Raw genomic sequence first — 27,297 nt, 5'->3', positions numbered from 1 at the left:
ATATGTGTGATGTACAGAGAACATGATGAGGAACACTGTTTATGTTAATATATTAAAGCTTTAAAGATGAATCTCTGTGAAATAGTGAAGAAAATCAAACTTACTGAATGTAAAGAATGATACAAAAAGGAATTATATCCAATAATTCCCTAGCAGAAAAATTGTAAGAGTTGGTGTCATGCCACTAGTGGTTACACAACTGCTGGTAGAACACCTGGCACAATTGGCAGAAGTGGCACCAAGCCTAACTAAGTTTTAATGAGTTTCAGAACAGCTTGGACATGTGGAGTTAATGTATTGGATTAGTTACATATAAGATTGAAAACATGATTTCTAACAAGTGGTAGTGGAATGACACCATTGGAGTCAACACAACATTTCTGAAATACTTAAAGGAATCAAGGTGCAGGACAGAATTCATAACATACCCTGCTCAATGGGCTTTCAGTCTAGACAGAAAAATGTGAACATTACATGGACTAGCTCAGCCCTCTCCCCAAGCTTTTGATGACAGCTTTGGATGACAGCTGCGTGCATTCCTGACCATTGGCCATTCTGACTGGCACTGACTGGAGTTGAAAAAAGTAAAATAACTTGCATGTCACTAGTAAAGAATTCCAGAATAAGGAGCAAAGGAGTGAGGGGGGAGATAGCATGAACAAATGAGGTTAAACCATCAAATAGCCAGAAGGACATAAAAATGGAAGAAGAAGAGACTACAAGGAAATCACAAATGAAAAGGTAAGCAGGAGGTAGAGAAAAAAAAAGTGATAAATTTTTTTAAATTGAGTTAGAAAAGAGAGTAGGTAGCCAGTAAAGATGCATCAAAGGGAAAATTACATTTTTAGTGGGGTCGGGGGAGAGAGATGCACTGCTGAATAATATATAAGGAACCACAGGCTTAAAATGGGAATGAAAAAGACCAAGAGAATAAAGAAAACTCTGAAAAGGATAATCAGAAAGAAAACTTAGTTTAGCAACATGACAACTAAAACTAACATACTAATAATGTACAGTATCTTTGACAGATGTATCTCTGAATAATAAGCAGTTGGTTGTGAGCAATAGCAAGATGATAATGCTGAAATTTTAGAAGAAGAAAACAGATCAGAGAAGGTTATTAACCTTATTCATTTGTTGTTCAGACTCAGAAAATGAATCTGTGGTGTTGGCCCCATCCCTGCTGTTGGGCCAACAGCACACGCTTACCATTGCATTCTCCATTCATAGCTTCTAGGCATGGTGAACAATTAAATGGAGTATAAATAACAATATTGTCAACACAGATGTCTTCATTCATATTGAAGATTAAGAGAACTGGAGGTCAAAGGGTATACCTCAGAGCACTGGGCACTATCCAGTGGAGACTGCCTGCAGGCAACCAGCCCAGCCAGTTTTCTTCTATAAGCAGAGCTCACTGCTTATGGAAGAGAAATTTAGCATGTCTGGACACACTACTCATTTCTGGGATAGTACAGGCTGCTAGAGCTCACATGAGGGAACTTTCCATGCTGCCATATTCTGGAAGAGTTTCTGCTTCCTCATGGCTTGTCTCCAAAGCACTAAATTTACTTTCCTGAACTGGTGGGAATCAAGTGAAGAACACAATATGTGGGGCTGTCCATTAGTGGCAGTAGGCCATGCCAGCAAATGAGCAGCATAGGATACTACCCCTTGTGGAAAATCTATAGTTTTCTCAGGTCTTTTTTGGAGCTGATAGCATGAACTCTCCAGCCTGGGCTTCTCTTGTGTCTTCTTTCAGGGCACACAGGTCTTGAGAAGTCCCAGGGAAGGTGTGTGAGGATTTACCACAATTATTCTCTCAGGCCATTTATGGCCACTTCTGGAGCCTAGGCTTCTTTTTCTCTCATTTATTTTATTTATTTTATTCTCTGAACAAGACCAAGTAATCAGATTAGTCTGACACAGGGAACAGAATGAGAATGAATTTCTAAATACTTTCTAATTAAATGCTACCATTTAATACAGATAACTTTGAATCTAACATCTTAACTGAACCTGACATTTCAGTATATAAATTATTCTAGTTTTCTAAAGTTGACTTTATACATAAGCACAGCTTAGAGTCAAAAGGTATTTTAGCATACCAGTACCACTTGTGGGAGTGACAGAAGGACAGAAAGATCATGGGAACTGACATATAAATACAAGACCTATTGCCTTATGCATGTTCCTTTCTCAGAGTTGACCAATTTATCTAAGATTAAGCAGGACTTTGAACCGAAAAAGGTCAGAATTCAATTTTGCTGTATGACATTCACATTTAAGCAAGATTGCTTCTGTGACACATTTTTCATTCTAACCATTCCCTAAACATTAAAAGATATATGCTTCATTGCTGTTGCCTAAAGGCAGGTATGCTTTGATTATCTTTCATAGCAATCAGTAAATATGCACGTCAAAATGTTTGCACTGACTATTTCTTGTGTTCTTTTCAGTTTAATGAAAAGTTTTGTCAAAGTTCTAGTCATTTTGTATTTTGCAGGTCTAAAAAGGATAAGTCTAAAACTGGAGTGAAGTCTGATACTTCAGATCAAGAACCAGAGGGACTGACTCTTTTAGTGCCAGATATCCAAAGGACTGCTGAGATAGTTTATGCTGCTACAACAAGTTTGCGCCAAGCAAACCAAGGTAAATTATCTCAGCAACATTCCTTTTTCATATAGCTGTCTAAAATAGATACTGTAGAAATGGTCTGACTTTAAGATTCTCAGCAAATAAGATACAGAATAGAAATACTGGCAGAAGAACTCCCTGGACCACTGTCTCTGAACCACTGTCTTTGAGAAATCATGGAGGACAGGAAAAGTGCCAGATTACTGGAGAAGGACTAATGTTGTCCCCATCTTTAAGAATGGAAAAAAAATGGAAGAGCCTGCCTGGGAAGTACAGAACAGTCAGTCTGACATCAATCCCTAGGAAAAATTTTGGAGCAATTTATAATGCAAGTCATTCTGCAAATACCTTGAAAACAATGCAGTGATTACTAGAAGCCAACATGGATTTCTCAAGAACAAATCCTGCTAGACTAATTTGATTTCATTTTTTGCTTGGGTAACCTCTCTGATAGACTGTGGGAATTCTTTGGACATAATATATCTTGACTTCAGTAAAGCTTTTGACAAAGTGTCCATGATACTCTGGTTAGCAAACTAGCTTAAAGTGGAGTAGATGGAACAATGATCAGGTGGATCCACAGTTGGCTACAAATTCAGACCCAAAGAGTGCTCATCAATCGCACCTTCCCAAACTGAGGGGAGGTAACAAGTGGGGTACTGCAGGATTCAGTTCTGAGCCCAGTGCTCTTCAATATTTGTATTAATGAGTTGGATGAGAAAGTGCAGAGAACAGTTATCAAATTTGCAGATGACGCAAAACCAGAAGACAGAAGATTTGAGGTAATCTTGATAGGTTGAAGAGCTGTGCTGAAAACAACAGAATAAAATTCCATACGGACAAGTTCTGCATCTAGAAAAAAGAAGCCAAATGCACTGTTACAAGAATGGATTTATTGACTCAACAATTCCACAAATGAAAAGTATATTGGAACTGTGGTAGATCACAAGTTGACTATGAGTCTGCAATGTGATGTAGCTGCAAAAAAGGCTAATGCTCTTTGGGCTGCATTAATAGAAGTATCACTGCCAAATCACATGTTCTTGTTCCCCTCTAGTTGGGCCTCATCAGGAGTGCTACATCCAGTTTTGGGCACCACAGTTTAAGAAAGGTACAGACAATCTGGAAAAGGTTCAGAAAAGGGCAGTGGGATGATCCAGAGACTGGAAGCAAAGCCCTATGAGAATATATTGAAATAAGTGGGCATGTTTAGCCTTGAGAAAAATAAAGGGAGATATAACAACACTCTTCAGGTACTTGAAAGCTGGTCACACAGAGGAAGACCAGGATCTCTTCTTGATTATCCCACAGTGCAGGACACGGAATAATGGGCTCAAGTTACTAGAAGCCAGATTCCAGCTGAACATCATGAAGAACTTCCTGACTGTTAGAGCAATATAACAATGGAACAAGTTACCAAAGGAGCTTGTGGACTCTCATACACTAGAGGCATTCAAGTTGCAGGTGGATAGCCATCTAAGATGAACGATTTAACTTGGAGCCCTGCACTGAGCAAGGGGTTGGACCCAATGGCCTTCTTTGTTCCTTCCAACTCTACTATTTTCTGATTCTATAAAAATAGTGTAAATAGGTTAATTAGGTATTAAGCAGTACTATCTTTAAATGAAAACATGGAGACATAGATTAGAAACTACTGTGCTCCCTAGAGTATTTCAGAACTTCTGTTTTTATTTTAGAAAAATATCAGTGTTTGCAAGGTGTCACACAGTTCCATATAAATTAGCAAAAGATGCACTTTTGTATTTAAAATACAAAAGGCTGTGATTACACCAGTTATAACTAATGTCTGTGTAAACTGGTGACATATCCAAAATAGATATGCACAAACTTCTTTATACTTCATACATATCCATTCACAGGCACACACATGTATTCTGCATACATTTATTTGGTTCTGCCTCCATCTTGGACTACTATGGTTGGTATTTTCCAAGATGTACACAAGAAAATGGGCTGCTATTGACTCAAAATTAATGGAAGCATCAGTCCATAGTGCCTTTGTTTCTCCTTAGAAAACCCCCTCACTAACATTTTGGTTGTAGAACTGGACCTAAACCAAATTACGGTGGATCCTAATTAAGAGTGGTTCAGGGGCAGGTCCACTCTGATTTTGGCCTAGGTGTAAAATTTTCCACATATCAGATTGTGGTAAATATCTTTAGATTCTATAAAATTCTATATTTGAATTGCAATTACATTCATACATGTTTGCCTTCTTAATTACTGCTTTTTTAGCAAATAGAAATTTGTGGGTTTTGACATCTGTTTTCTTTATCCTTTATAACAGAGAGAAAAATGGCTGAATATTCCAGAAAAGCTGCTGTAAAGCCTAAGCCTTTGTCTGTTTTAAGATCCCTTGAGGAAAAATATGTGGTTATAATGAAAAAACTCCAGTTTGGTAAGTTGAAATTTAATCTGTCTATTTTTGTATTGTTGCACTATCTGAGACCTTGGTCATTAAATTCATAGTTCTTCTTAGTGCTCTTTATGCATCACACAAATGGGCTTTCACACCAGCACAGAGCCTAGAATCAGGAAAAGTTTCTTGAAGCTAAACATTCAAGTAGTGTGTGGGTGCCTTCCCCCCAGCTCCTGCTCCCAGGAGGTGGTGGGAGAGGTTCCCACCCATCCCCCCAGTTCCTTTTTGATAGGAATCATCTTCTTCCCCTCTCTCCTACTCATTAAGTACCTGCATTCCTCAAGCAACCTGCCTTTTTCCAGCAAGTTTTTAGGGAAACACCTATGCATATAAAGGGTGAGAGAGGAACTGAAAAGCAGATGAATTAATGAATTGTCATTGATTTGCACAATGCTGTCGTACGAGAGGACAGAGCTCTGCCCTGAGAAACTTACAATCTTAATTCACCATGGGGGAGCCAAAGATGCAAGGAAGGGAACTGGAGGTAGGAGTGGATGGGAAAGAATGTACTGTTACTTCAGACATGCATGCTTGGTTACAGGCTTAGTTACTGTAGTATAAAACATGGGGACCTGTAGGTGGTATATGCAGGTGTTCTTGGAGACAGTTGTAACATATGAGGCATTAAGAGGGAAGGAATAAGAGGGAAGGAATAGGTCTTCTGTTCCTTTTGAGGGAACAGAAGACCTTTAGATAGTGGTAGAAGGTGGAATTGGAGGAGCAAAGATCATGGGGAAGAATATATTTGGATGAAAATGTTTATTAATATTAAATGTTTATCAATATTGCTATTGCATTATTTACTCACCAGTTTTATTGTTATTACATGACAACCCTGCTCAGTTACTGAAAGATTAAGTAGTGGTAATATACCGAGTTACATCTTTCAGTAGTTAAGAAAATATATTCAAGGTAGCATTGTAAAAAGGGGCCCTAGTTCTCATATATTACAGTCTGCTCAGTTAAATTTGTCTGATTCTGAGGAGGGCGCAAAGGTGAGTAGATGATTTTGCAACTTTAAGGTTACTTGGTGAGAACCAATCCACCTTGGGAAAGAAGGGGAGCATTTCAGAGCTTATGGGGGAGGTGATGGAGAAAGAATTCTTTGACCAGTTAAGAGATGACAGGCAAAGTAAGCTGACCAGTTATGAACTGTCTGGCATTCCTGCTGTCTAGCCTTCAACCACTGAGAGTCAAACCAAGTAGAGTCAGAAGCTTTTCAGAAAGGGAGAGAAGGAGGGAAAGTTTCGGTTTGAATTCCACTCTTTACATGGGCAGATGTTTTCCCCACATATCTCAGAGAATGCTACTTTAATTTATACTAGTCTGTACTCTGTTAACTTTAATTAAAAATACCTGTGCTTCTAAAGCTTCATCTGTCTCTGTTGGAGAGAGAAAGAAAGAGGAACAGATCTGCTCCTAAAACAACTCAGGAACAATTCCAAAGAACTCAAAGAACTTTGAACAAAACAGAATGTAGTAGCTGTCATCCCACATCATGGGGTGACTTTAGTACCCCAGACACACATTCCGTACTGTAATTTACACATGAATTCATTTACTAATTCATTTCGTGATTCTTTTTATGACATTGTCATAAAGTGCCTGGTCTAAAATGTCCTTATTTTTCAGCTTCTTATATTTTGCAGATTTTTTTAATAAAAGAAAAAAATAAAGACAAAGTCACCCTGGAAGTTCCAGAAGAATAGCCAGGCAGACTTTGTGATCCCAAACAAAGGCCCCAAGAAAATGCACAGAGCAAGGTTCAATTCAGATTATCTGTATCTTGTTCTAAAACTAAGGATCTAAGCTAAATCCTCCAGCAAACGTAATGAATATCCATTGAGGGAAAGCCATGCTATGACTTTTTAAAGTTAGTATACCAAACCATTGTTATGCAGAGGAAAGTCACTGGGTCTGCTCTTGTTATAGATATCTTTCCAGTTTGCATAGACTCTGGAGGAACTAAACATAAACTAAGTGCTAGCTTATAGCCGAAAGCTGATTTTATGCTGTTTGCAATCTCTTGAGTACAACTTGCAGCCTAAAAAATAAGGTTTTTAGGATTTGTATTTTTATAATGTAAAGCACTTTCTCTTGGGGTTGTAAAATCACCCCAGGAATGAAACATGTTGGGGGTTTTTGAGAGGCAATAATGGATTGTGAACTTCCTTATCTTTTGCAATCAGATTGCTTTCAGACATACTTATCAGTCAATCCACAGATACCAGAGCAAAAGTACAAGTAATTCATCAGATTTTTCATTTCTTTCATTTTCTCTTTTCCACTCATTTTAATATGTTTAATAATTTATTTTAAATTATTATTGATTTTATTGGGATATTAATAATTAGTATGGTTGCCATCTCACATATCATCATCTCATTATATTTTAATTATGTTTTTTAATGTATAGTTGTAATTTTTTGCTTGTTGTATGTTACCTAGATAGTCTTTCTGGACCACTTGCCAGCATATAAATTCAAAAATTAATTAATTCATTCATAAGAGACTCTCATAAACCTAGGTGTGGCAACGACCCCATGGACAACATTCCTCCAGGCCTTCCTGTCCTCCACCATCTCCCAGAGTCCACTTAAGCTCACACCAACTGCTTCAGTGACTCCATCTAGCCACCTCATCCTCTGCCTCCCCTTCTTCTTTTGCCATCTATTGTTCCCAGCATTAGGCTCTTTTCCAGGAAGTCCTTCCTTCTCATTAGGTGTCCAAGTATTTTGAGTTTCATCTTCAATATCTGGCCTTCTAAAGAGCAGTCAAGGTTGATCTCCTCTAGGACTGACCGGTTGGATCACCTTGCAGTCCAAGGGACTCGCAGGAGTCTCCTCCAGCACCACAATTCAAAGGCCTCAATTCTTTGGCACTCAGCCTTCCTTATGGTCCAGCTTTCACAGCCATACATTGCAACTGGGAAAACCATAGCCTTGACTATGTGCACTTTTGTTGGGAGGGTGATGTCTCTGCTTTTTAGTATGCTGTCTAGATTTGCCATAGCTTTCCTCCCTAGGAGCAAGTACCTTTTAATTTCTTGGCTGCAATCCCCGTCTGTGGTGATCTTGGAGCCCAGGAAAATAAAATCTGTCACTACCTCCATTTCTTCCCCATCTATTTGCCGGGAAGTGAGAGGACCGGATGCCATGATCTTAGTTATCTTGATGTTGAGTTTCAAGCCAACTTTTGCGCTCCCCTCCTTCACCCGCATCAAGAGGCTCTTTAGTTCCTCTTCACTTTCTGCCATGAGAGTGGTATCATCTGCATATCTGAGGTTGTTGATCTTTCTCCCAGCAATCTTAATTCCAACTGGTGATTCATCTAGCCCCACCTTTCTCATGATGTGCTCTGCATATAAGTTAAATAGACAGGGCGACAGTATACAGCCTTGCCGAACTCCTTTCTCAATTTTGAACCAATCAGTGGTTCCATGTCCAGTTCTCACTGTTGCTTCTTGACCTGCATATAGGTTTCTAAAGGGACAAATAAGATGGTCTGGTACTCCCATCTCTTTAAGAATTTGCCACAATTTGTTGTGATCCACACAATCAAAGGTTTTAGCATAGTTAATGAAGCAGAAGTAGATGTTATTCTGGAACTCCCTAGCTTTCTTCATGATCCAGCGTATGTTGGCAATTTGATCTCTCGTTCCTCTCCTTCTTCAAAATCCTGCCTGTACTTCTGGTAGTTCTCAGTCCACATACTGCTGGAGCCTAGCTTGTAGGATTTTGAGCATAACTTTGCTAGCATGTGAAATGGGTGCAGTGGTGCCGTAGTTTGAACATTCTTTGGCATTGCCCTTCTTTGGGATCGGAATGTAAACTGACTTTTTCCAATCCTGTGGTCACTGTTGAGTTTTCCAAATTTGCTGGCATATTGAGTGTAGCACTTTTACTGCATTGTCTTTTAGGATTTTGAATAGCTCAGCTGGAATACTGTTGCCTCCACTAGCTTTGTTGTTGCTCAGACTTCCTAAGGCCCATTTGACTTCACATTCCAGGATGTCTGGCTCGAGGTCAGTGACCACCTCATCGTGGTTATCAGGGTTGTTAAGCTCTTCCTTGTATAGTTCCTCTGTATAATCTTGCCACCTCTTCTTAATCTCTTCTGCCTCTCTTAGGTCCCTGCCATTTTGGTCCTTTATCATGCCCATCTTTGCATGAAATGTTCCCTTTATATCTCCAATTTTCTTGAAGATATCTCTGGTCCTCCCTATTCTATTGTTTTCTTCTATTTCTTTGCACTGTTCATTTAAGAAGGCATTCTTATCTCTTCTAGCTATTCTCTGGAATTCTGCATTCAATTGGGTGTATATTTCTCTTTCTCCCTTGCCTTTTGCTTCCCTTCTTTTCTCAGCTATTTGTAAAGCTTCTTCAGACAGCCATTTTTCTTTCTTGCATTTCTTTTTCTTTGGGATGGTTTTAGTTGCTATCTCTTGTACAATGTTGCAAACCTCCGTCCAAAGTTGTTCAGGCACTCTGTCTATCAGATCTAATTCCTTAAATCTATTTGTCACCTCTACTGTATATTAATCAGGGATATGATTTAGGTCATACCTGATTGGTCTAGTGCTTTTCCCTACTTTCTTCAATTTAAGCCTAAATTTTGCAACCAGAAGCTCATGATCTGAGCCACAGTCAGCTCCTGGTCTAGTTTTTACTGACTGTATAGAGCTTCTCCATGTTTGGCTGCAGAGCACATAGTCAATCTGATTTCTGTGTTGACCATCTGGTGATGTCCATGTGTAGAGTCGTCTCTTGGGTTGTTAGAAAAGAGTGTTTGTGATGACCATCGTATTCTCTTGACAAAATTCTACCAGCCTGTGCCCTGCTTCATTTTGTACTCCAAGGCCAAACTTGCCTGTTATTCCAGTTATCTTTTGACTTCCTACTTTAGCATTCCAATTTCCCATGATGATAAGGACATCATTTTTTGGAGTTAATTCTAGAAGGTGTTGTAGGCCTTCATAGAACTGGTCAACTTCAGCCTCTTCAGCATAGACTTGGACTATTGTGATGTTGAATGGTTTGCCTTGGATTCGAACTGAGATCATTCTGTCATTTTGAAGACTGTATCCCAGTACTGCTTTTCCTACTCTTTTATTGACTATGAAGGCTACTCCATTTCTTCTGAGGGATTCTTGCCCTCAGTAGTATACCTGATGGTCATCTGAATTAAATTCATCCATTCCTGTCCTTTTTAGTTCACTGATTCCTAAGATGTCGATGTTCAGTCTTGTCATCTCTTGTTTGACCACATCAAGGCAAGCTGGATGTGGTCAAACCAGGTCGGAAGGTGTCCAATATGCTACTGGGGAAGAGCATCGGACTCTCCTTTCACCACCAGATACATTGGCAACTGAGTGTCCTTTCGGCTTTGACCCAGTCGCTTCATTCTTTCTGGCGCTGCTAGTACTAGCCCTCTGCTCTTCCCCAGTAGCATATTGGACACCTTCCGACCTGAGGAGCTCATCTTCCAGCGTCATATCTTTTTGCCTTTTGGCACTGTCCATGAGGTTTTCATGGCAAAGATACTGGAGTGGGTTGCCATTTCCTTCTCCAGTGGATCACGTTTTGTCAGAGCTCTCTGCTATGACCTGTCCATCTTGGGTGACCCTGCACGGTATAGCTCATAGCTTCATCGCCACAACAAGGCACTGATCCATGAAGGAGTTTTTCAATTTAACAGTTGTTAATATAGTATAGTGGTGTGAAAACTCTTTTTAGTAATTTTCTTCTTTCCTTTTAACAAAACTATCTATCTGCTGAAAGTGTTTGAGTAGAATAGTAAATAAAGTGATGTGTTGAAATTAAGCCAGCACTTGTTTGTAAGCATATCTCAAACTCTGGTGCACAGTTAAGTTGCTTATTTCATACAAACTCCACATAGCTAGCACTTAGAATGTATATACAATTTTTAGAGTGTTCAAATGTTCCAGTACATCTTCTCAGTATTCATTAAATGCTGTTTGGTTTGGGGAGTATATAATTGTTTTGTTATTATATACCATTAAGTTGTGTCTGACTTATGGCAACCCTATGAATGAATGCCCTCCGAAGAGTCTCGTCCTTGACATCCCTGCTCACTTCTTGTAAATGCAAGGCTGTGGCTTCCTTTATGGAATTAATCCATCTCAGAGTTGGGTGGTGACTGCCGCAGCTGCTTCTGACCTTCCCTAACATGGTTGTCTTCTCCACTGAATTTTGTCTTCTCATGATGTGTCTGAAGTATGACAGCTTTGGTTTCATCATTTTTGCTTCCAATTGCACAGCTGCCGCCAACATATTTGTGAGAAGAAATTAATAATGTTTTCATCTTACACAAATACCTAGCAAGTAAATCTGCTTCATTCTGCCAGTGGGAGAGAAGAAAGAATATATTTAGGAGAGTTAGCACAAGCCTTTCACCTTAATGTATGATGTGATAATTTGTCCTCAATGATAGGTTGGTTCTTGTCTAGGGATATTATTTTACTGATTTTTTTGTATTTAGCTTGATAATGGATCAACATATTGTAAGCCATGTCCCAGGTATGAAATACAACCAAGGAATTGTAGGTCTGCAGAATTCCTAGTATTTTTTTTTTACATAGGAGACTTTGAGATCAGTGTGTCTTTTTGTCTTTTACTTTAAAATCTCAAGCTCATATGAGCATTGAAGAAATCCCCCCCCCCCCAAAATCCTTTTTAGTACCAAAATCCATTTTAACAGCTGGACTTTAGTTCTAGGAACACTGACTTTAAAGTAATAAAATATCTCAACTACATGGCAGTACTGAGCTTGTACCAAGATGAAACAGAGAAGTCAATATGAAGACCAGTGCCATTGTCCTCTTGAGTACAGTGCTCTGAAATGACTTGTGGAAAAGAGGTTTATGTACTGTTTATGCTTTTTCAGTAAGTAATTGCATTTTATCCAATTTAACTACATTGTTATTAAATTAAAATGTAACCCTATTTTAGATACTTTTGAGATGGTTTCTGAAGACGACGATGGAAAACTGGTATTTAAAGTAAATTACCACTACATATCTCAGGTGAAAAATGCCAGTGACGCAAACAGTGCTGCAAGAGCCCGACGTCTTGCTCAAGAAGCTGTCACACTCTCTACATCCCTGCCTCTTTCCTCTTCATCAAGTGTCTTTGTCCGCTGTGATGAAGAGAGACTAGACATCATGAAGGTAAAATTTGTTCTGAGAAAACTTGAGGTCTGCAACCTGGTTAATACCAGGCCTGTAAATTTGCCTACAACAGCTCTCATGCCTCCTTTTTACTTATTGTTTTTTATTGTTTATTTTTATTGTGTAGCTTCAAATCAAAGCCGGAACAAAAAGAAAAAAAAGAAAAAAAATAAGACTTTTGAATGGGTGCCCTTAAGTGCAATTTACAAATGGACAAATGTATTACTATTTGGGCTGCCTTGGGTGCCTTGGATAATTTATGTATAATTATCTCTAACAGAAGTATGTTTTGTGAAATATACAACATATATGCATTTATTGTAATAAATCTACTTAAGTTTTATTGAAGAACAGTATAGCATTTCCTTTCACTACTCGATTGACAACTGAGGTTTGGCCCCAACTGCTCTTTGGCTACACATGTGTGTGTTTGTTACTTCATTAATGGAAGATGAGGCTATGTTTTATATCTAATACCAGTTTCAGAATCTCAAGATTTGCACTAGCCTGTTTATAGCAAAACAGTTTGCAGATTCAGGGAATGAAAGGTAGATGTAGGAAGCATGTAAGAAAAAGGAGGTGAAAGAAACTAGAATTCAGTGAGAAATTAGGAGTCTTGGGAAAATCATATAACCAAAGGTATCTGTTTGTGGAAGGAATAGATACGCCAAATAGCATTGGAGGCTGATAGCCTGAGAACAACAGAGCCAGTCAGAAATGCAAAAGAAGGGATATGTATGAAACATGCTAGAAGAAATTTTCATGTGGCCACCTTCAGACCTACCTTGTATAAGACAGTAGCTTCCAAAGCTTCTTGCTATAACTTTTTTTCTTTACTTTTTCATGAAGGTTTTGATAACTGGACCAGCAGACACACCATATGCAAACGGGTGCTTTGAATTTGATGTATATTTTCCACAAGACTATCCTAATTCACCTCCACTTGTGAATCTGGAAACAACTGGAGGACACAGTGTGAGATTCAATCCAAACCTTTACAATGATGGCAAGGTAAATAGGTTGTATTAATATCATCGCAGAGAAATATGGTCAATCTTTCAGTCATCCTGACTGAAGTGTGCATGCATGGTTTAATTTTGGTGGGTAACCATATAAAGTATTGTCATTTTTCATTAATTAACCAGTCTGTTTTACTATATAAAGTCTCTCTCTCTCTCTCTCACTGCTGTCTCTGTTATCTCTATCTCGGTATAGTTCAGTTGCTTGGCAATGCTATGTAAAAGCCTACTGTGAGCTAACTAATGTAAATAGTCATATTCCTAGATCTTTCCATTGAATGGATACAATTATATATGTATGGATATATACATATCTTCCTGCTCTGGTGAGAACTAATCAGGGAGAGAAGAGTTGTCTAAGTTTCATCAAATCTGACAGCACCAAGCACTTGCTGGTCAGAGGAGATGCTCATGAGAGTATATGTGCAGCCCACGGTTGCATGTGGGCATTTCTGGACTGTAAATCTGACACGTGTTTGTGACCATGTACTTTCAAAACCTTTTATCTTTAGGTTTGTTTAAGTATACTTAACACCTGGCATGGAAGACCAGAAGAGAAGTGGAATCCTCAGACATCAAGCTTTTTACAAGTATGTGACTTTTCTTCTTCGGTGCAGAGGTGTGTGTAACAAAAGTTTTGCCTGTGAAAATGGTGCCACATTCCCCAGTATAATTTGAAACAGAAACATAGGACATGATATAAACATCATGCAAGATCTTCAAGTATATCCAACAGAGCTTCTAAAGTCAGTTTCTCCACCACTCCATTTTTTGGGAAGTGCAGTTCCAAAGAATATTGCTGAAAACTGGGGAACCTTTTGCAATGACATGACATGATGCTGTTCAAGGTGCACTTCAAGACATGTACTTGGGAGTCATGGTGTTTTGGTTTGTTGTATACAGTATATTTAAGTATATTTTTGATCTGTTACACTTTCAAGGTAAGAGATTACTATGTGTCCTTAAATGAAATGTTTTTGTCATGTCATGTCCAGGTAATGTTTAAAATAGGTAGAACAGTGGTGAGCAACTTGAGTCCCTCCAGATGTTTTGCCAGTATAGGCAGTGGTGAGGGATTATGGGACTTACGACACTCCAGATGTTTCAGCCAACAAGTTGTTCACCCGTGGCAGAAGTCCCACATCTGTTATAAAACTGAAGAGCTTCCTGTTCGTACAGTGTTATATTGATGACTGATCTGGATTCTGGAAATGTGATGTCCACTGCTTATTATTCCATATTGTATTATTCATGGCTTATATTAATATACACAAAATATCCACCACTGAGTCATGTTCCCTTATTATTAGCCACTGATTCAACTCAGCTGCTACAGTTAGATTCTGTATTAATCTTAATGTGCTTATAATAATCTAATTATATTTAACAAGCACAGCCTTACCAAATAAAATATTTAAGTGAGTTTCTCAAGACCTCAAAAACAAAATATTTATAAAGTAGTCTAGCTTTTTCCTGACCTCATTTTAATATCTATTAATATTTGCAAATTATGGGAGTGTTGTTCGATTTTTGTAGCATTAGTACTAACTGGAAAATAATTTAATGATCATATTGATGAGTGAGTAGGAGGTATTTTGTTATATTTTTTGAATATTATGAGCTCAGTGTAATGGCTTATTGGTAAATGCTTTGGTTTGGAAAATACTGATATACAAAGGCTTCCAAATCTGATCTTGTAGCTGCTTTTGAGTCTCTGTCCTTTGTGGATTAAACTGGACAGTGTTAGCATGATTGAGGGCTCCTGTTGAAAGCCTTTATCATTAATGTCTGATTCTGGAAGAATTCTTAGTTCAGCAAGACCTTGATTATAAACAATAATGTTCCTGTGCTACTCATTTGTCCCTGGTTTTGCATGTCAGAGATTCACAAGTTAAAATAAAGTAATAGATATTTTGTTTGTTAGAGTAAAGGAAATGAATGTGGAGGCTGGTTTGGATCTGAACTTATACTGTATGAACACAGTGAGGTAGCATCTATGGTATGCGGCTTTCATTGCCCCCTTTCCCTTTATAGTTACCTTAACCCCCCCCCCCCAATCTGTTCCTAATCAGTGGGGTACCCTCTGAAATAGAATGGCATGTGACACAGAGGCTGCATCAGTAAGGGGCGATTCTTGAAAATTGTGCCGCCGCCACCACTGCCAATCCAAACTGAATTGCCCTCTGATCCCATACTACCACCTTTGGATCCAAGCCATTAAATGGACAAACAACTCCTGTATCTGAGTTCTTCACTAGCAAACTGGCCAAATTTCTAGTTAAGCTAGAAGGTAAATATTTCACTGAAAGGAGAGCTGAGTAAGTGATTAGACACCAAATTGCTCACGTTCATAGTTCCCTGATTTCTTGACCTTTTTTAGCCTGTTCAGGCCTGTACTGTTTCTAGGTTCATTTGTGTGCAGGTTTAACCTGTATTACTGATATAATATGCTAGACACTTTAGGCTCTTGCTTGTAGTGGAAAGGCAGAGTAGACATTCCAAGACACCTAGATCAATCATATATGACATAAGACACTCTTGCAGAAATGGTGAGATTTTTATATTTGAAGATGTGTTAAAAGCAATTCATTTCCAGTTTTTCTTCTCAAGTGAATTAATATAGTCATGCTTTTCTTTGCAATGGATTCTCAGAAAGATGACAAATCACTATATGCAGATAAATGGAAAATATACTAAATAAGAAACAGTAAATATTTTTTGTATTTGTTTATTTCATTTCTGGAGCTGAAACTGTCTGGGCAATTTATAAGCTTTGAATTAAAAGAATCTTGCATCATTTCTGATCAATAAGTTAATGATTTCAAAAAGTTTTGGCTTTTTTAAACGTCTGAGAAATAAAGATAGTGCTGTGGAAATGAAATACAAGGGTTCTTGAACACCCACTAGACCATGGGTCCTCAAACTATGGCCTGGGGGACAGATCCGGCCTGCCATGGCCTTCCATCTGGCTTGTGCTGCTGTTCCCCACCTGCGTGCAGGGAGCTGGTAGTTCGCTCACTTGGAGATGGTCTCCAAGCAAGCAAGCCGCCGCCGCCTGCCTCCCATACACGCACACTCGGAGATGGTCTCTGAGCGAGCAAGCCACTGCCGCTACCTTCCTCCTGTACGCGCACACTCGGAGATGGTTCCAAGTGAGCAAGCTGCTGCCATTGCCTCACAGCACGGGAAGGGAAGTGGTGGCTCGCTCGCTGGGAGATGGTTTTTGACTCCCTGGGAGATCTCCGAGTGAGCAAGCCACCGCATGCCCAATGGCACCTCATGAGCGCCCAATGGCACCTCTCCGGCCTGCACTCCCAGGCACCCCCACCTCACCAGCCCACACCTTTCAACTGGCCCCCTATTCAAAAAGTTTGAGGACCCTTGCACTAGACACTACCAAAAGGGAGTCACTGTACTGTGCCAGATTGTGTGTCTCAGGCAGCTGGAGATGAAAGGACTGGGTTCTCTTTTGGAAAGGAGGAATCAGGGAAGCCACAATGCACTGAACAGTTACCTAATAATTGTCCATAACTTTCCAGTAAATTTTGGGTTACCCCCAGTCAGGCCATGAAGGATTGGAAGAAATAGTATAAGAACCCTTATATCAATCTCCCTGAGCAAGTTTTAATCTCTCTGTTGTTGAACAGCTTACATTTCTAGAGAATCATCTAATTAGTGTTTGGAAATTGACTGCAAAGCAGAGCACTAATTAAGCAAGATTGTTGTATATGCTTCAGAATGCTAGAATGTTTTACAGATCATTCTCTTGGACATCTGGATAAAATAGCAAGCTTTTTCTATCTTATTCTTCAACTTAGTTGCCGAAAGGTAGAGCAGTGTTCATGCCAGGTGAAGGTTGTTTTTAATCACTTTTGAATGATTTCAGTTGGTAAATGGAGGTTTGGGAGGTTTTGCTTACAAAAACTGATGAAACAAAATAGCATAATAATCCAGTGGTCATGAGCCTATGACTACAAATTAGGGAGAACTGCAAGAACTCTTGTATTTTTTCCCATTATTGTCCCTTTGGATACAATCCAGTGAAAGCTCCAACTGCACTGGATGTTTTTAGAGAAGCTTTGAATTATTGCTAATTTTTCTCTCACCTTTTTTGTTCTGACTGGTTTTGGTTAACAGTTTAAGAAAGTTTATTTCTTAATGTATGTATTCCGATGTATTCTGTAATGAGAAACTCTTTGTAATTTGATTGGAATCTGCTCTTACTTCCCCAGGGATTTGTTTTAAAGCAGTAAGATAATGCTAGTATTTCATGGCCATTAGTTGGAATGCAGCTTTAGGGATTAAAAGATTCTGCTCACTAGTGACTTTGTAGCATCAGAAATGAGACACAAGAATATTGCCAGTATTTTCTGTCAAGTTCTAAAATATAGGAAACTGAAAGTCAAAAAAGGACTTTATATAATTTACATATTTGTGGATAATTTTAATTCATTGCAGAACCTTATTTTAGCTGTAAGACAGGTTTCTCCCAGACTATCATCTGTTGGTCATTTTGTTGTGTGGGACCCAGATGGTTTTTCTTCAGGAAAGAATTTCTGTTTCAAAGGATATGGCATGTACATTGTGCTTTCCCTTGTTTCAAAAAGGTGTACAAGTTTCATAGACACTTACTTTGAATATAAATTATTAGAAGCAGAATAATTATGCATAAGCTTGTTCTCTGCCTACACTGTTTTTGAGATTATTTTGAAAGGTTTTTAAAACTTCTGTAAATTTAGTGTTCCCTGCTGTGTTGCTCAGGGGCAGTTCACACAGTCAACAGTCTAGCATGCTTTATTTAAGCCCTACTGGGTAGCAGTGAGTACTATTTGAATATGCAACTGTTTGAATACGTGGTTCTTTTGAATATGCAACCTTAAAATAAGCCATGGATTCAGCAAAGGTTGTTTAACCTTCACATAACCTATGGCCTATGGTCCTGGACAACTTGGCATGCTGTGGCTGTAGCTTGCAGCTTGCGTATTAATAATGACATTCATAGATAATGCAACTCACTGTGGGTGCTTGCTGCACATAAGCCATGATGGCCCATGGATCTCAAACAGGCTATTCTTTCTCACATTGCATAACCTGTTAACATTTGGTCGGACCATCAATTTACCAGTTGGGTCACTGCAAAGTTTACATACTATTTATTGTCTTGATAAGACCTAATGCTGCTGCTCCATGTATTTCTTCTCACTGACTGCAAATGCTTTGAATTGCATCTTTTCACAGGTATTAGTGTCTGTGCAATCCCTCATATTAGTTGCAGAGCCCTATTTCAATGAACCAGGATATGAAAGATCTAGAGGGACGCCAAGTGGCACACAGAGTTCCAGAGAATATGATGGAAATATACGGCAAGCAACAGTAAAGTGGGCTATGCTTGAACAAATCAGAAATCCCTCACCATGTTTTAAAGAGGTTTGTATTTTGTGCAATAGTTTGCTATATCTGCTTGTGATTCAGCCATTGTAAATAAAGGAATCCTGAAAGATTATTATTGCAATAACATTAAAAGAAACTTAAGAACATGATATAAATGCAAATTTATCATGGCAGTCAGTAAGCACCACAGGTCCAGCATCCTGTTGCTCGTATTGTTCAAACAGACCTTGGCCATTGTTGCTTCCTAGCAAATGCTTCACTGGCTTGCTGCCTCTATACCTAGGGGTTGTATATTATCAATGTAACTAGTTAGAGGCCTTGATAAAGGCATGGCAAAATCACTTTGGAAAATTGAGGATTTTTGCTCTGACTATTTTCTGTAGATCACTGTTGTACATCACTGATAGTAAATAGTATAAGCTGATAATATTAAATTGGCTATTAATTAATATTAATAAATTATTAAAATTCTGTAATTTGTCATTGCTCCTCAGATGAAGGCGGGCTTCCTACAGCCTCTGACAGCCTATTTGTGCTGCAGTTAGGATCAGGAAAGACACAGCAGGACTTTCTCCAGTTCCTTCTTCCTTTTTCCAAATCTCTGTGCAAGTGAAAGAAGACCTCTTCCCTTTCAAGCATTTTAGTGAGTGCAAAAGGCCAAAGGATGGAGGCAGAGTCTTTTGACACTTGCATGGTAGCTTGGAGAAATGTTAGAAATGTAATGGGAAAACCCTGCTTATCCACATCTTCAGGCAAGTGAGAGAAATACCGTCTCTCCTTCAAACACTTTGAGCTTGTTGTAGGGCTCTTGTGAGACATAGAGCTTCCTTTTACTCAGTGTAACAGTTTCAAGAAGTGGAGGAAACAGCAGGAGTTTGTCTTCAGGCATGAAAGGAAGCCCTGATCTTCCCAAAGTTTCAGCACAATGCCAAATGATTGTTGACAAATAGAGGCTGATTTGTTGTAGGTATTTGTGAAGTTCCTCAAATTATTTTCTGGGAAATTCTGAAAACATGTTCTGCAGGATTTGTAGAATCACACGCTATTGGCTTCTGTCTGCTGCATTTAGAAGTCCAAAGTTAAATAGAAAAGAGAGTGTTACTTGAACTGAGTCAAAATGCAGATGAGTTCAGATATCATGCTTACATCTCTGTAACCACTCTTTGGTCAACGTATCTGCTTCCACCCTAAAATACCCAAAACACTGCCTATGACACTAAGACACTACTTAGCAAAAGATTTTTTAAAACCTTACGTCCATCCCATACAGGTTGAGTGAGAGTTCTGTGGCAAGTGGATGATAACGTAAACTATAGTCAATGTAAAGGCTAGTCAGTTGTATACTTTAGCCATAAATTGGATAAATTTGTTGGATCTCTATTTCCAATGATAGTGCTTAACTCCTTTTTTTCCCAGCTGTACAATTGTACACAACAAAAAGTCTCTGGTAAAATCGACAGATTTTAAAATCTACAGTTTTTGTAGCTAGTGGCAATTCATCTAGATTCCCTTTTCAGCATTTTAATTAAGGTGTCTTCTGTGTGTGATTACTTTCTTCCCAGTGATATTTGATACTGCTATAAATTGGCTAATCATGTAGCTAGACAAGAGTTCTGACATTTGTTATAACTTTTCCTTGATGATTTCATGCCTCTAATTGGCTGTAAAGGTGTGCATGTCAAAAATCAAGGTTATTTTCCAGTATGGAATTTAATACCTTGCCCAGCATCCAAGGAAATTAGATTGAGATAGATTAATGCAATAATCATGATATGGACCACCTAGTAATTATGTATTTATTTTTTTTAAAAAACTTGAGACAATTATGCAATATTTCTCACATATGGAAACCTGTTTTTTACATTATCTTATATTAAAGGGTAAGTTAAATTAAGAGAATTTCTGCTCACTGCCAAAAGGACTTTTCCCCCTTTTATTGATAGGTTAGTATTCCACTTCTGGTCATGATACCTTGAGTTGGGCATGCAGTACATTGCCATAGACGAGGAGTGAACTTCAGGAATCCAGGGGCCAATTTTGCCCAGTCTGTTCGCTCTGCTTCTTCAACACCCAAAAATAATAAAGTTTGCAGATGAGATCTGGAGCACCTATAGAGCATCCAAGGGGGGTGGGTGCTCCTACTACCACTGCTGTACTTCTGTCCCACCTTTCTTTCTCCTGGAAAGACCCTGAACCAGCTTACATGGTCCTCCTCCTCTCCTGTTTCTCCTTGCAACAGCCCTGCATGATAGATCATGCTGACAGTTGGTGACTTTCACTCAGTGAGGTTCATGGATGAATGGGGGCTAGGACCCAGATTTTCCAAGCCAGAGACCATCATTCTGACCACTATACCACACTGGCTAAGCTGTGATCTAGTTTTGACCCTTTTGGTGTTCTGCCATGGCAGCAGAGCACTAAAAAGAGTCAGCATTACAGGCAGACAAGCTAATTGAGTATTTCAGTGCCCTGTACCTACTCCATTGGCTACAGAGCACTGTGCAGGAGCGGGAGTGGAAGCCACTTGTAGCCCAGTAGGCAGTGATTATATCCTGTACTGCCTGTCATCCCCTGCAATGGAACTCATATTCTAGAGTTAGTAGAGTTTACATGGAATGAATCTGGCTCTGTTTGGGCAGAGGGCAGTCCAAGAGTGGCAGTAATGCTTTTTGGGAAGGAAGTAATTTAATCCTATTCAGACACTCCTTTGTGATTTCCATCCCTTTACACTTTGCTTGCTGTGTTAGGTGTGACATTGCCCAAGGCATCTGTAATTGCTGGGGCTGGCAATGAGAGCTGAATCATTGATTTTTAAGGAGAGTAATGACGAGCCTCAACATTACACTGAAAATGCCTTTGACCCTTTACTGCACGGCAAGGACAAGCCAGAGCACTGCTTTCTGCTTTTTAAGGCTGTAAAGCACTTAAGACACTCCAATGAGATACATAGTTGGCTCTCATTCTCCCTGTATTATCTGTAGATTCCCCCTTTTAGCTTATTGCCAAATGTGGAAGTGACCTTGGAGGCTTGTATTTGTGGCAAGAATAAATAATACACAGCCCTAGACTTGTCCAGGCCTCACAACTACAAATGCTGTACTAATTTTGTTAGCAGTTGCTCAACTGCTAGTGGAATGCCAGCTCTTGTAAATTTTTCACTGGCATAACACTGAATAGAGATGAAATTATGAAAGGACATCATTGCTCATTATTAGAATGAAGCCTAATGAAGCCATACTAAATGATGCAACATGGTGCAAGTGAAATCCAAGCATTGCATTGACACCTTTACAAAGATTAAAATGTTTTCTGTGAGCAGCAGAAACTTTGCTCTCATGGTTAACTTAGTTGTGTTCTTCAAGGAATTTTACCTGAGTAATAAGGAAAGAGCAAATTTCAAGATAGGTTAATGTGTTTTTAATTAGAGTTGCTATTACTGATGTTTGTATTTGTGTGCTGAAAAGGTACATAGATGTTGGTTTTGGCAAAGCCCCACAATTTTAATTAAGTCAGATTTATTTATAATGATATATCCACCATTAAAAGTGGTAGTAGCCATTTGTGTTTACAATCATGTTCTGTCTTTGCAAAGTCCCTAGATCAGGGGTGGCTAGACTTGCTCAATGGAAGAGCCACATACAGTAAATGTCAGATGTTTGAGAGCCACAAGTGGGCACCTGCGGGCAGTGGTGATGGGCAGCAAAATAAACTCAAAGAACTGCATGCCATTTGTGAGCCTATTTGGCTGAGAACTTTACTGTTAACAATGAAAAAATTGAAATTGTGAACAGTTTTGCATACCTTGACTCAGTAATCAATTCAAATGGAGATTGTAGGCAAAAATTCAAAGACTAAGACTTTGGAGGTGTAGCAATGAAGGAACTAGAAAAGATCATCAAGTATAAGAACATTTCACTGGAGACCAAGGCCAAGATAATCCATGCTATTGTATTCCTGAATGCTATGTATGGGTGTGAAAGCAGGACAGTGAAGAAAGCTGACAGGAAGAAAATGAATGTATTCAAACTATGGTACTGGTGGAGAACTTTACAAATATCCTGGACTGACAGAAAGATGAACAAGTGGGTCCTAGTTCAAATCAAGCCAGAGCTTTCCCTGAAAGCAAAAATGACAACACTGGCGCTCTCATAGTTTGGGCACTTTATGAGAAGGCAAAACTCTTCGGAGAAAACAATCATGCTTCGGAAAGTTGCAGGTAAAAGAAAAGGAAGACTAACAATAAGAAGGATTGACTCCATAAAGGAAGCCACAGCCTGAAATTTACAAGTACTGAACAGGGTTGTCATGGACAAGACAGTTTGGAAGGCTTTCATTCTTAGGCTCTCCATAAGTTGGAGATAACTTGACAGCACATAACAACCACAAAGCAGCTAGATGTACTTTAAGGATGCAGTCCTGTGCAATTTCCTTGGAGTAAATGGCATTGGCCTCAGTAGGGCTTGCATCTGAGTCTCATGGATAGGACTGGTCTACAAATCTACACGAGAACCAAGTTGCAGGTTATACCTGATATTTATGCTCCAGTAGAATAATGCAACTGTCTGTTGTTTGGCAGTTGTTTAGCAGGTTAATATGTTCCAGTAAATGTCTATTTCTTGGTCTTATTTCACCTCTAATCTGTTATTTGCTCTTACAGGTTATACATAAACACTTCTACTTGAAGAGGATAGAGATCATGGCTCAGTGTGAAGAGTGGATAGCAGATATTCAGCAGTATAGCAGTGATAAACGGGTAGGCAGGACTATGTCTCATCATGCTGCAGCTCTAAAGGTAAGTGTGTGCATGCTTGCAATGTCACTGAGACTAACAGTCCATGGTTCTCTTCAATAAAACCTCAGATATGCCCAGTTGCAGCTTAAAGCAAGTAAAGAAAAGAGATTAAAAAAAAAATGTACCGATGGCAATTTGAAGTCAAAAACCATTTGGGTAAAAAAATTTTCTCCACCTTTTCCTCCTCTCACTTTACCTGGTGGCTGTTCTTGTCTTTGAAGCATATCGTAATGCATCAGTTAACTTACATCACTTGTATGTAAAGCACTGTAATTGGTAGCTTTCCAGATCTAAGGTATTTGGAGAAAAGCAGAAGGTCATCTGTGTCAAGACAGAAGCAGTAGCTTGGTGTTTCCTTTGCTCCAGTAGGGTTTAATAGCTGCATTGCAAGTTTCCTTGCCTCTACCAGTCGCGGCCAGTGCCAAGCAGAAGTCTGGAAACTCACAATGTGATGATGTCACATCATATATTTTGCTATGCTAAAAGTTGCAGAGCAATAGGAGGGGGAGACATAGGGCCTGTTGTTTTTGGCACTCACAGTTCAACCATAATAAAAAAAATCCAGGCTTTGATTGTATGTCTAGTTAGATTTTGCCATATTAAATAAACTTCACATCCTACCAACCCTCCTGTCAGACTGCCCACCAAAACAAAAATGTCTTAATACTTGCAAATCTTTGCCTGTGTTGCTTTGTGTGACCTTGGCGTGTGGATGGAACCATGCACAGCACCGTTACCTTAAAAATCCTGTGGTCACCTTGTAATGACAAGACAAAGGGCTGACTCATACAAGCATGTTTATCATTTTCATGTCTTCAGGATCAAGTAATGACTGGCAAATATGAGCCATGCTTGATCAAATCAAAAGATAATTATGTCGTGACAAACAGATGACATACTTGCAGGTGTGAGCCATTCCATGAGTGAAAAAGGTAATCTGCAATGCTTGAGGAGTCCAAGTCAGAAATGACAGTTGCATTTAAAAGCAGGCATGACATCCCTGGAGGGGGCAGAGCAGTAGCAAATGGTGTAACATTCCCCCAAACTAACCCACCCGCATCAGCATGTGGAGCCTTTCCATTTCTATCTTGCTTGTCTAGAAATAACTCTATAGTTCAAAAACAACAATACCAACACCAACATCAAACATTACTAGCTGGGAAATGCAGAAAAGCCCTGGAAATGAAGCTTTGAAAATAGTAATTAAAATGCACATTTATTTTGTGATCAGATCTTAAAAAAAAAAAAAACTAAACTAAACTAACCTTAAAGCCCCACAGCTGTGTAGATTTCTGCATTGCAACTTTGTTGGGTTCCTTGCAAGAGGAAGAAAGGTTGGGGTATAAATGTAGTGTGATGATGATGATCTACCTTCCGTGAGCTGCTGTTATCAAATCTTGCTCTTGTTTTTGGTATGAATGCATAGTTCACTATTCTTATAGTGCAGTCCTTTGTATGTCTGTTGAGAAGTAAGCTCTAATAAGTTCAATGGAACTTACTTCCAGGTAAGTGGAATAGGGTTGTAAGCATAATAATCTTCCTACTGCTTCTTGGTTGAAGCAATGGACAGCAAAAGCTGCTAACTTAAACCACTATGGGCAGTGTTAGTCCACTGATGTTGTTGATGTTGCACTACTGTGAGTAACCTCTGTGATTGCACCTATAGTGTGATCCGGGATGACATGTTTCCCCCAAGAGCTTGTTGCACTAAAATTTGCTTCAGCCAGCAGTATGTCAGTAGTGTAAGTCAACCAGCAGTGCTGGATCCTGCACCATATGAAGATTGTATTTTTTTTATGGTAAATGGTTCTCACCAAAGTCTCATCATATGAATTCCCAAACTCTACTGTGAAAGAAAACTTTCCCTTACTGTTCATTTGTACATGTGCAGCGTCACACAGCTCAGTTGCGGGAAGAGCTTCAGAAACTCCCTTGCCCTGAAGGCCTGGACCCAGATGTGGATGATTCAGCTGAGAAATGCAGTGCCATGACAAGTGCTGAAGAGGCTCTGTTGCACGAGCAGGTCAAGCCAAGCAGCAGTAAAGACCTCCCAAGTGACTTCAAATTATGAGCTGCGTTGACATGGACTTGATAGACACACAAGGCTTTCAAGCACAAGCCAAATATGTCAATATTTGTATCTAAGAAGCTAATTATGTAATAGGTAATGAGATTGAAACTATACTATGCCCTTCAGGATATACAGTTTAATTCAAGATGATCTTTTATTTACCTGTACAAGAGTGTAAACTTTTTGTGCTTTTATTTTCCAATTGTGAGAACCACTGATTGGTATGTTTAAAAAGTTATGTATACAAGAATGGATAAATCACTGATATATAAGGGAAGCTACCTTAGGAAAGAATGTTTACTGAATGTTTATTATTTTTTTTTTTACTTGTAGAGTGAGGGCGGTTGTAACAAAGAATATATATTGGTCATTCTTACAGCTACTATTTAAAGTCGGACAGTTTTCACTGAATTTGATAGATTTTATGTTTGGCCATATCTCCATTCTCATATTTGATTTCTAAAGAGAACCTCCTGTATACTTCAATAAAGGTCAAATGGACATGCTCCCTCTTATGATTTACTGGTACCTTTTTTAACTAATCTGCCATAAATTCATTATAGTTGGAGACTTGCACTTGTATGACTGAATTTATTACAGTCAACATATTTAATTTTATGCTTAACTAATTCTAAAATGCGGATGAAATAAATGCACATGGTTTTACCTCAGCCAACATGTGGACTGCTGAATTCATCTTTCCCTGCTTTTTGTTAACAGCTGGGTGATTTCCACTCAAGAATAGCAGAAGAACAATTTAAATATTTTCAAGTAAGGACATTTATTTAGGTGTCTTTGGGCACTTCCTTATGATTGATTAACATCTAATAATATATAATAGTTAACATGTATATCTATTTTGGCTATATATGTAGTTTTTAGAATGGTGTTTCACTTAATTTTTCAGTTGCTGCATGAAATAGAACTGAAGAACTTTGAAGTTTTTTTGCCTGATTCTAAGTATGGTTTCCAACCTGGGTTATTGTCTCCAAGTCAAGAAAAAAGTAGCAGTTGGGTAGTCTCCATTATTCCAAGCATTTAATTTGGGGTGTTTACTTGCTACTCAGATTCAAGCCTTTTAGCTTTTCTCTCCCACATCTATCCAGATGTCAGCTGTCTTGGTAGGAACTTTGGAAACTGCCTCCCTTGCCATGCGAGATTACAGTTTTGCTGTGAAACATTTAGATACACACAGCCTCTCTGCAGATGTATGAACAGATGGCTTATAGCTAGTGTAGCTTCAACAAGAGCTCCATATGTGTAACACTTGACGAGATGAAAGGAAGCTTATATTTGTAAATAAGACAAGGACATAGCATTCCTTACTAGTGTTGCATTGTGATTAGGGCACATATGCTTTACAAAACTTAGGATCGGGATGGTGGTAGCAATAGCATCAGTGAGACCTTCTCTCCCCCTCAACCCCATTCTTAGTTCTTTCTCATGCATTCACAAAACAGTGTACAGTAAGTGATTGCCACACTTTCAAATAGCTCGCAGCCACTGCTCAAGAGCACCACTTGATTCAGGACAAGCTCTTTCCAGTACTTATGTGGTAGGAGAAAGCTAGAGTTGTGTATTTTTTACATGTCTGAAAACTGTTGTCCCTTTTCCCTCCCACCCACCCACCTTTTGGTTTTCCCTTCATGTGAGCTCTGTAATGGTGTCATTAAGTCAGTTCAATGAGGGCAATACTTCTTGCCTTCACTCTGACATGAATTTGTTACATTCACAATATGATCCACAGTGGAAGAGAAA

General features: G+C 38.9%; 1 protein-coding gene across 13 annotated transcripts in view; it reads left to right on the top strand.

Annotated features, from left to right (window-relative positions):
* Positions 1-26,054, top strand: part of BIRC6 (baculoviral IAP repeat containing 6) — a 168,147-nt gene extending 142,093 nt beyond the window's left edge. For all 13 annotated transcript variants that reach the window (XM_044453246.1, XM_044453079.1, XM_044452992.1 and 10 more), the window contains 8 exons: positions 2,507-2,652; positions 4,946-5,056; positions 12,049-12,266; positions 13,116-13,277; positions 13,798-13,875; positions 18,524-18,712; positions 23,334-23,468; positions 25,360-26,054. In XM_044453246.1, the coding sequence (XP_044309181.1) occupies positions 2,507-2,652; positions 4,946-5,056; positions 12,049-12,266; positions 13,116-13,277; positions 13,798-13,875; positions 18,524-18,712; positions 23,334-23,468; positions 25,360-25,539 (1,219 nt within the window). In that variant the 3' untranslated portion in view covers positions 25,540-26,054. The remainder of the gene's footprint in view (positions 1-2,506; positions 2,653-4,945; positions 5,057-12,048; positions 12,267-13,115; positions 13,278-13,797; positions 13,876-18,523; positions 18,713-23,333; positions 23,469-25,359) is intronic.
* Positions 26,055-27,297: the final 1,243 nt, after the last annotated feature.

The sequence above is a fragment of the Varanus komodoensis genome, unplaced genomic scaffold, assembly GCF_004798865.1.
Source record: "Varanus komodoensis strain SLA01 unplaced genomic scaffold, ASM479886v1 scaffold1, whole genome shotgun sequence".
Lineage (NCBI taxonomy): Eukaryota > Metazoa > Chordata > Lepidosauria > Squamata > Varanidae > Varanus > Varanus komodoensis.
The sequence above is the reverse complement of the archived record's forward strand: the minus strand, read 5'-3'. Positions and strand labels throughout refer to the sequence as shown.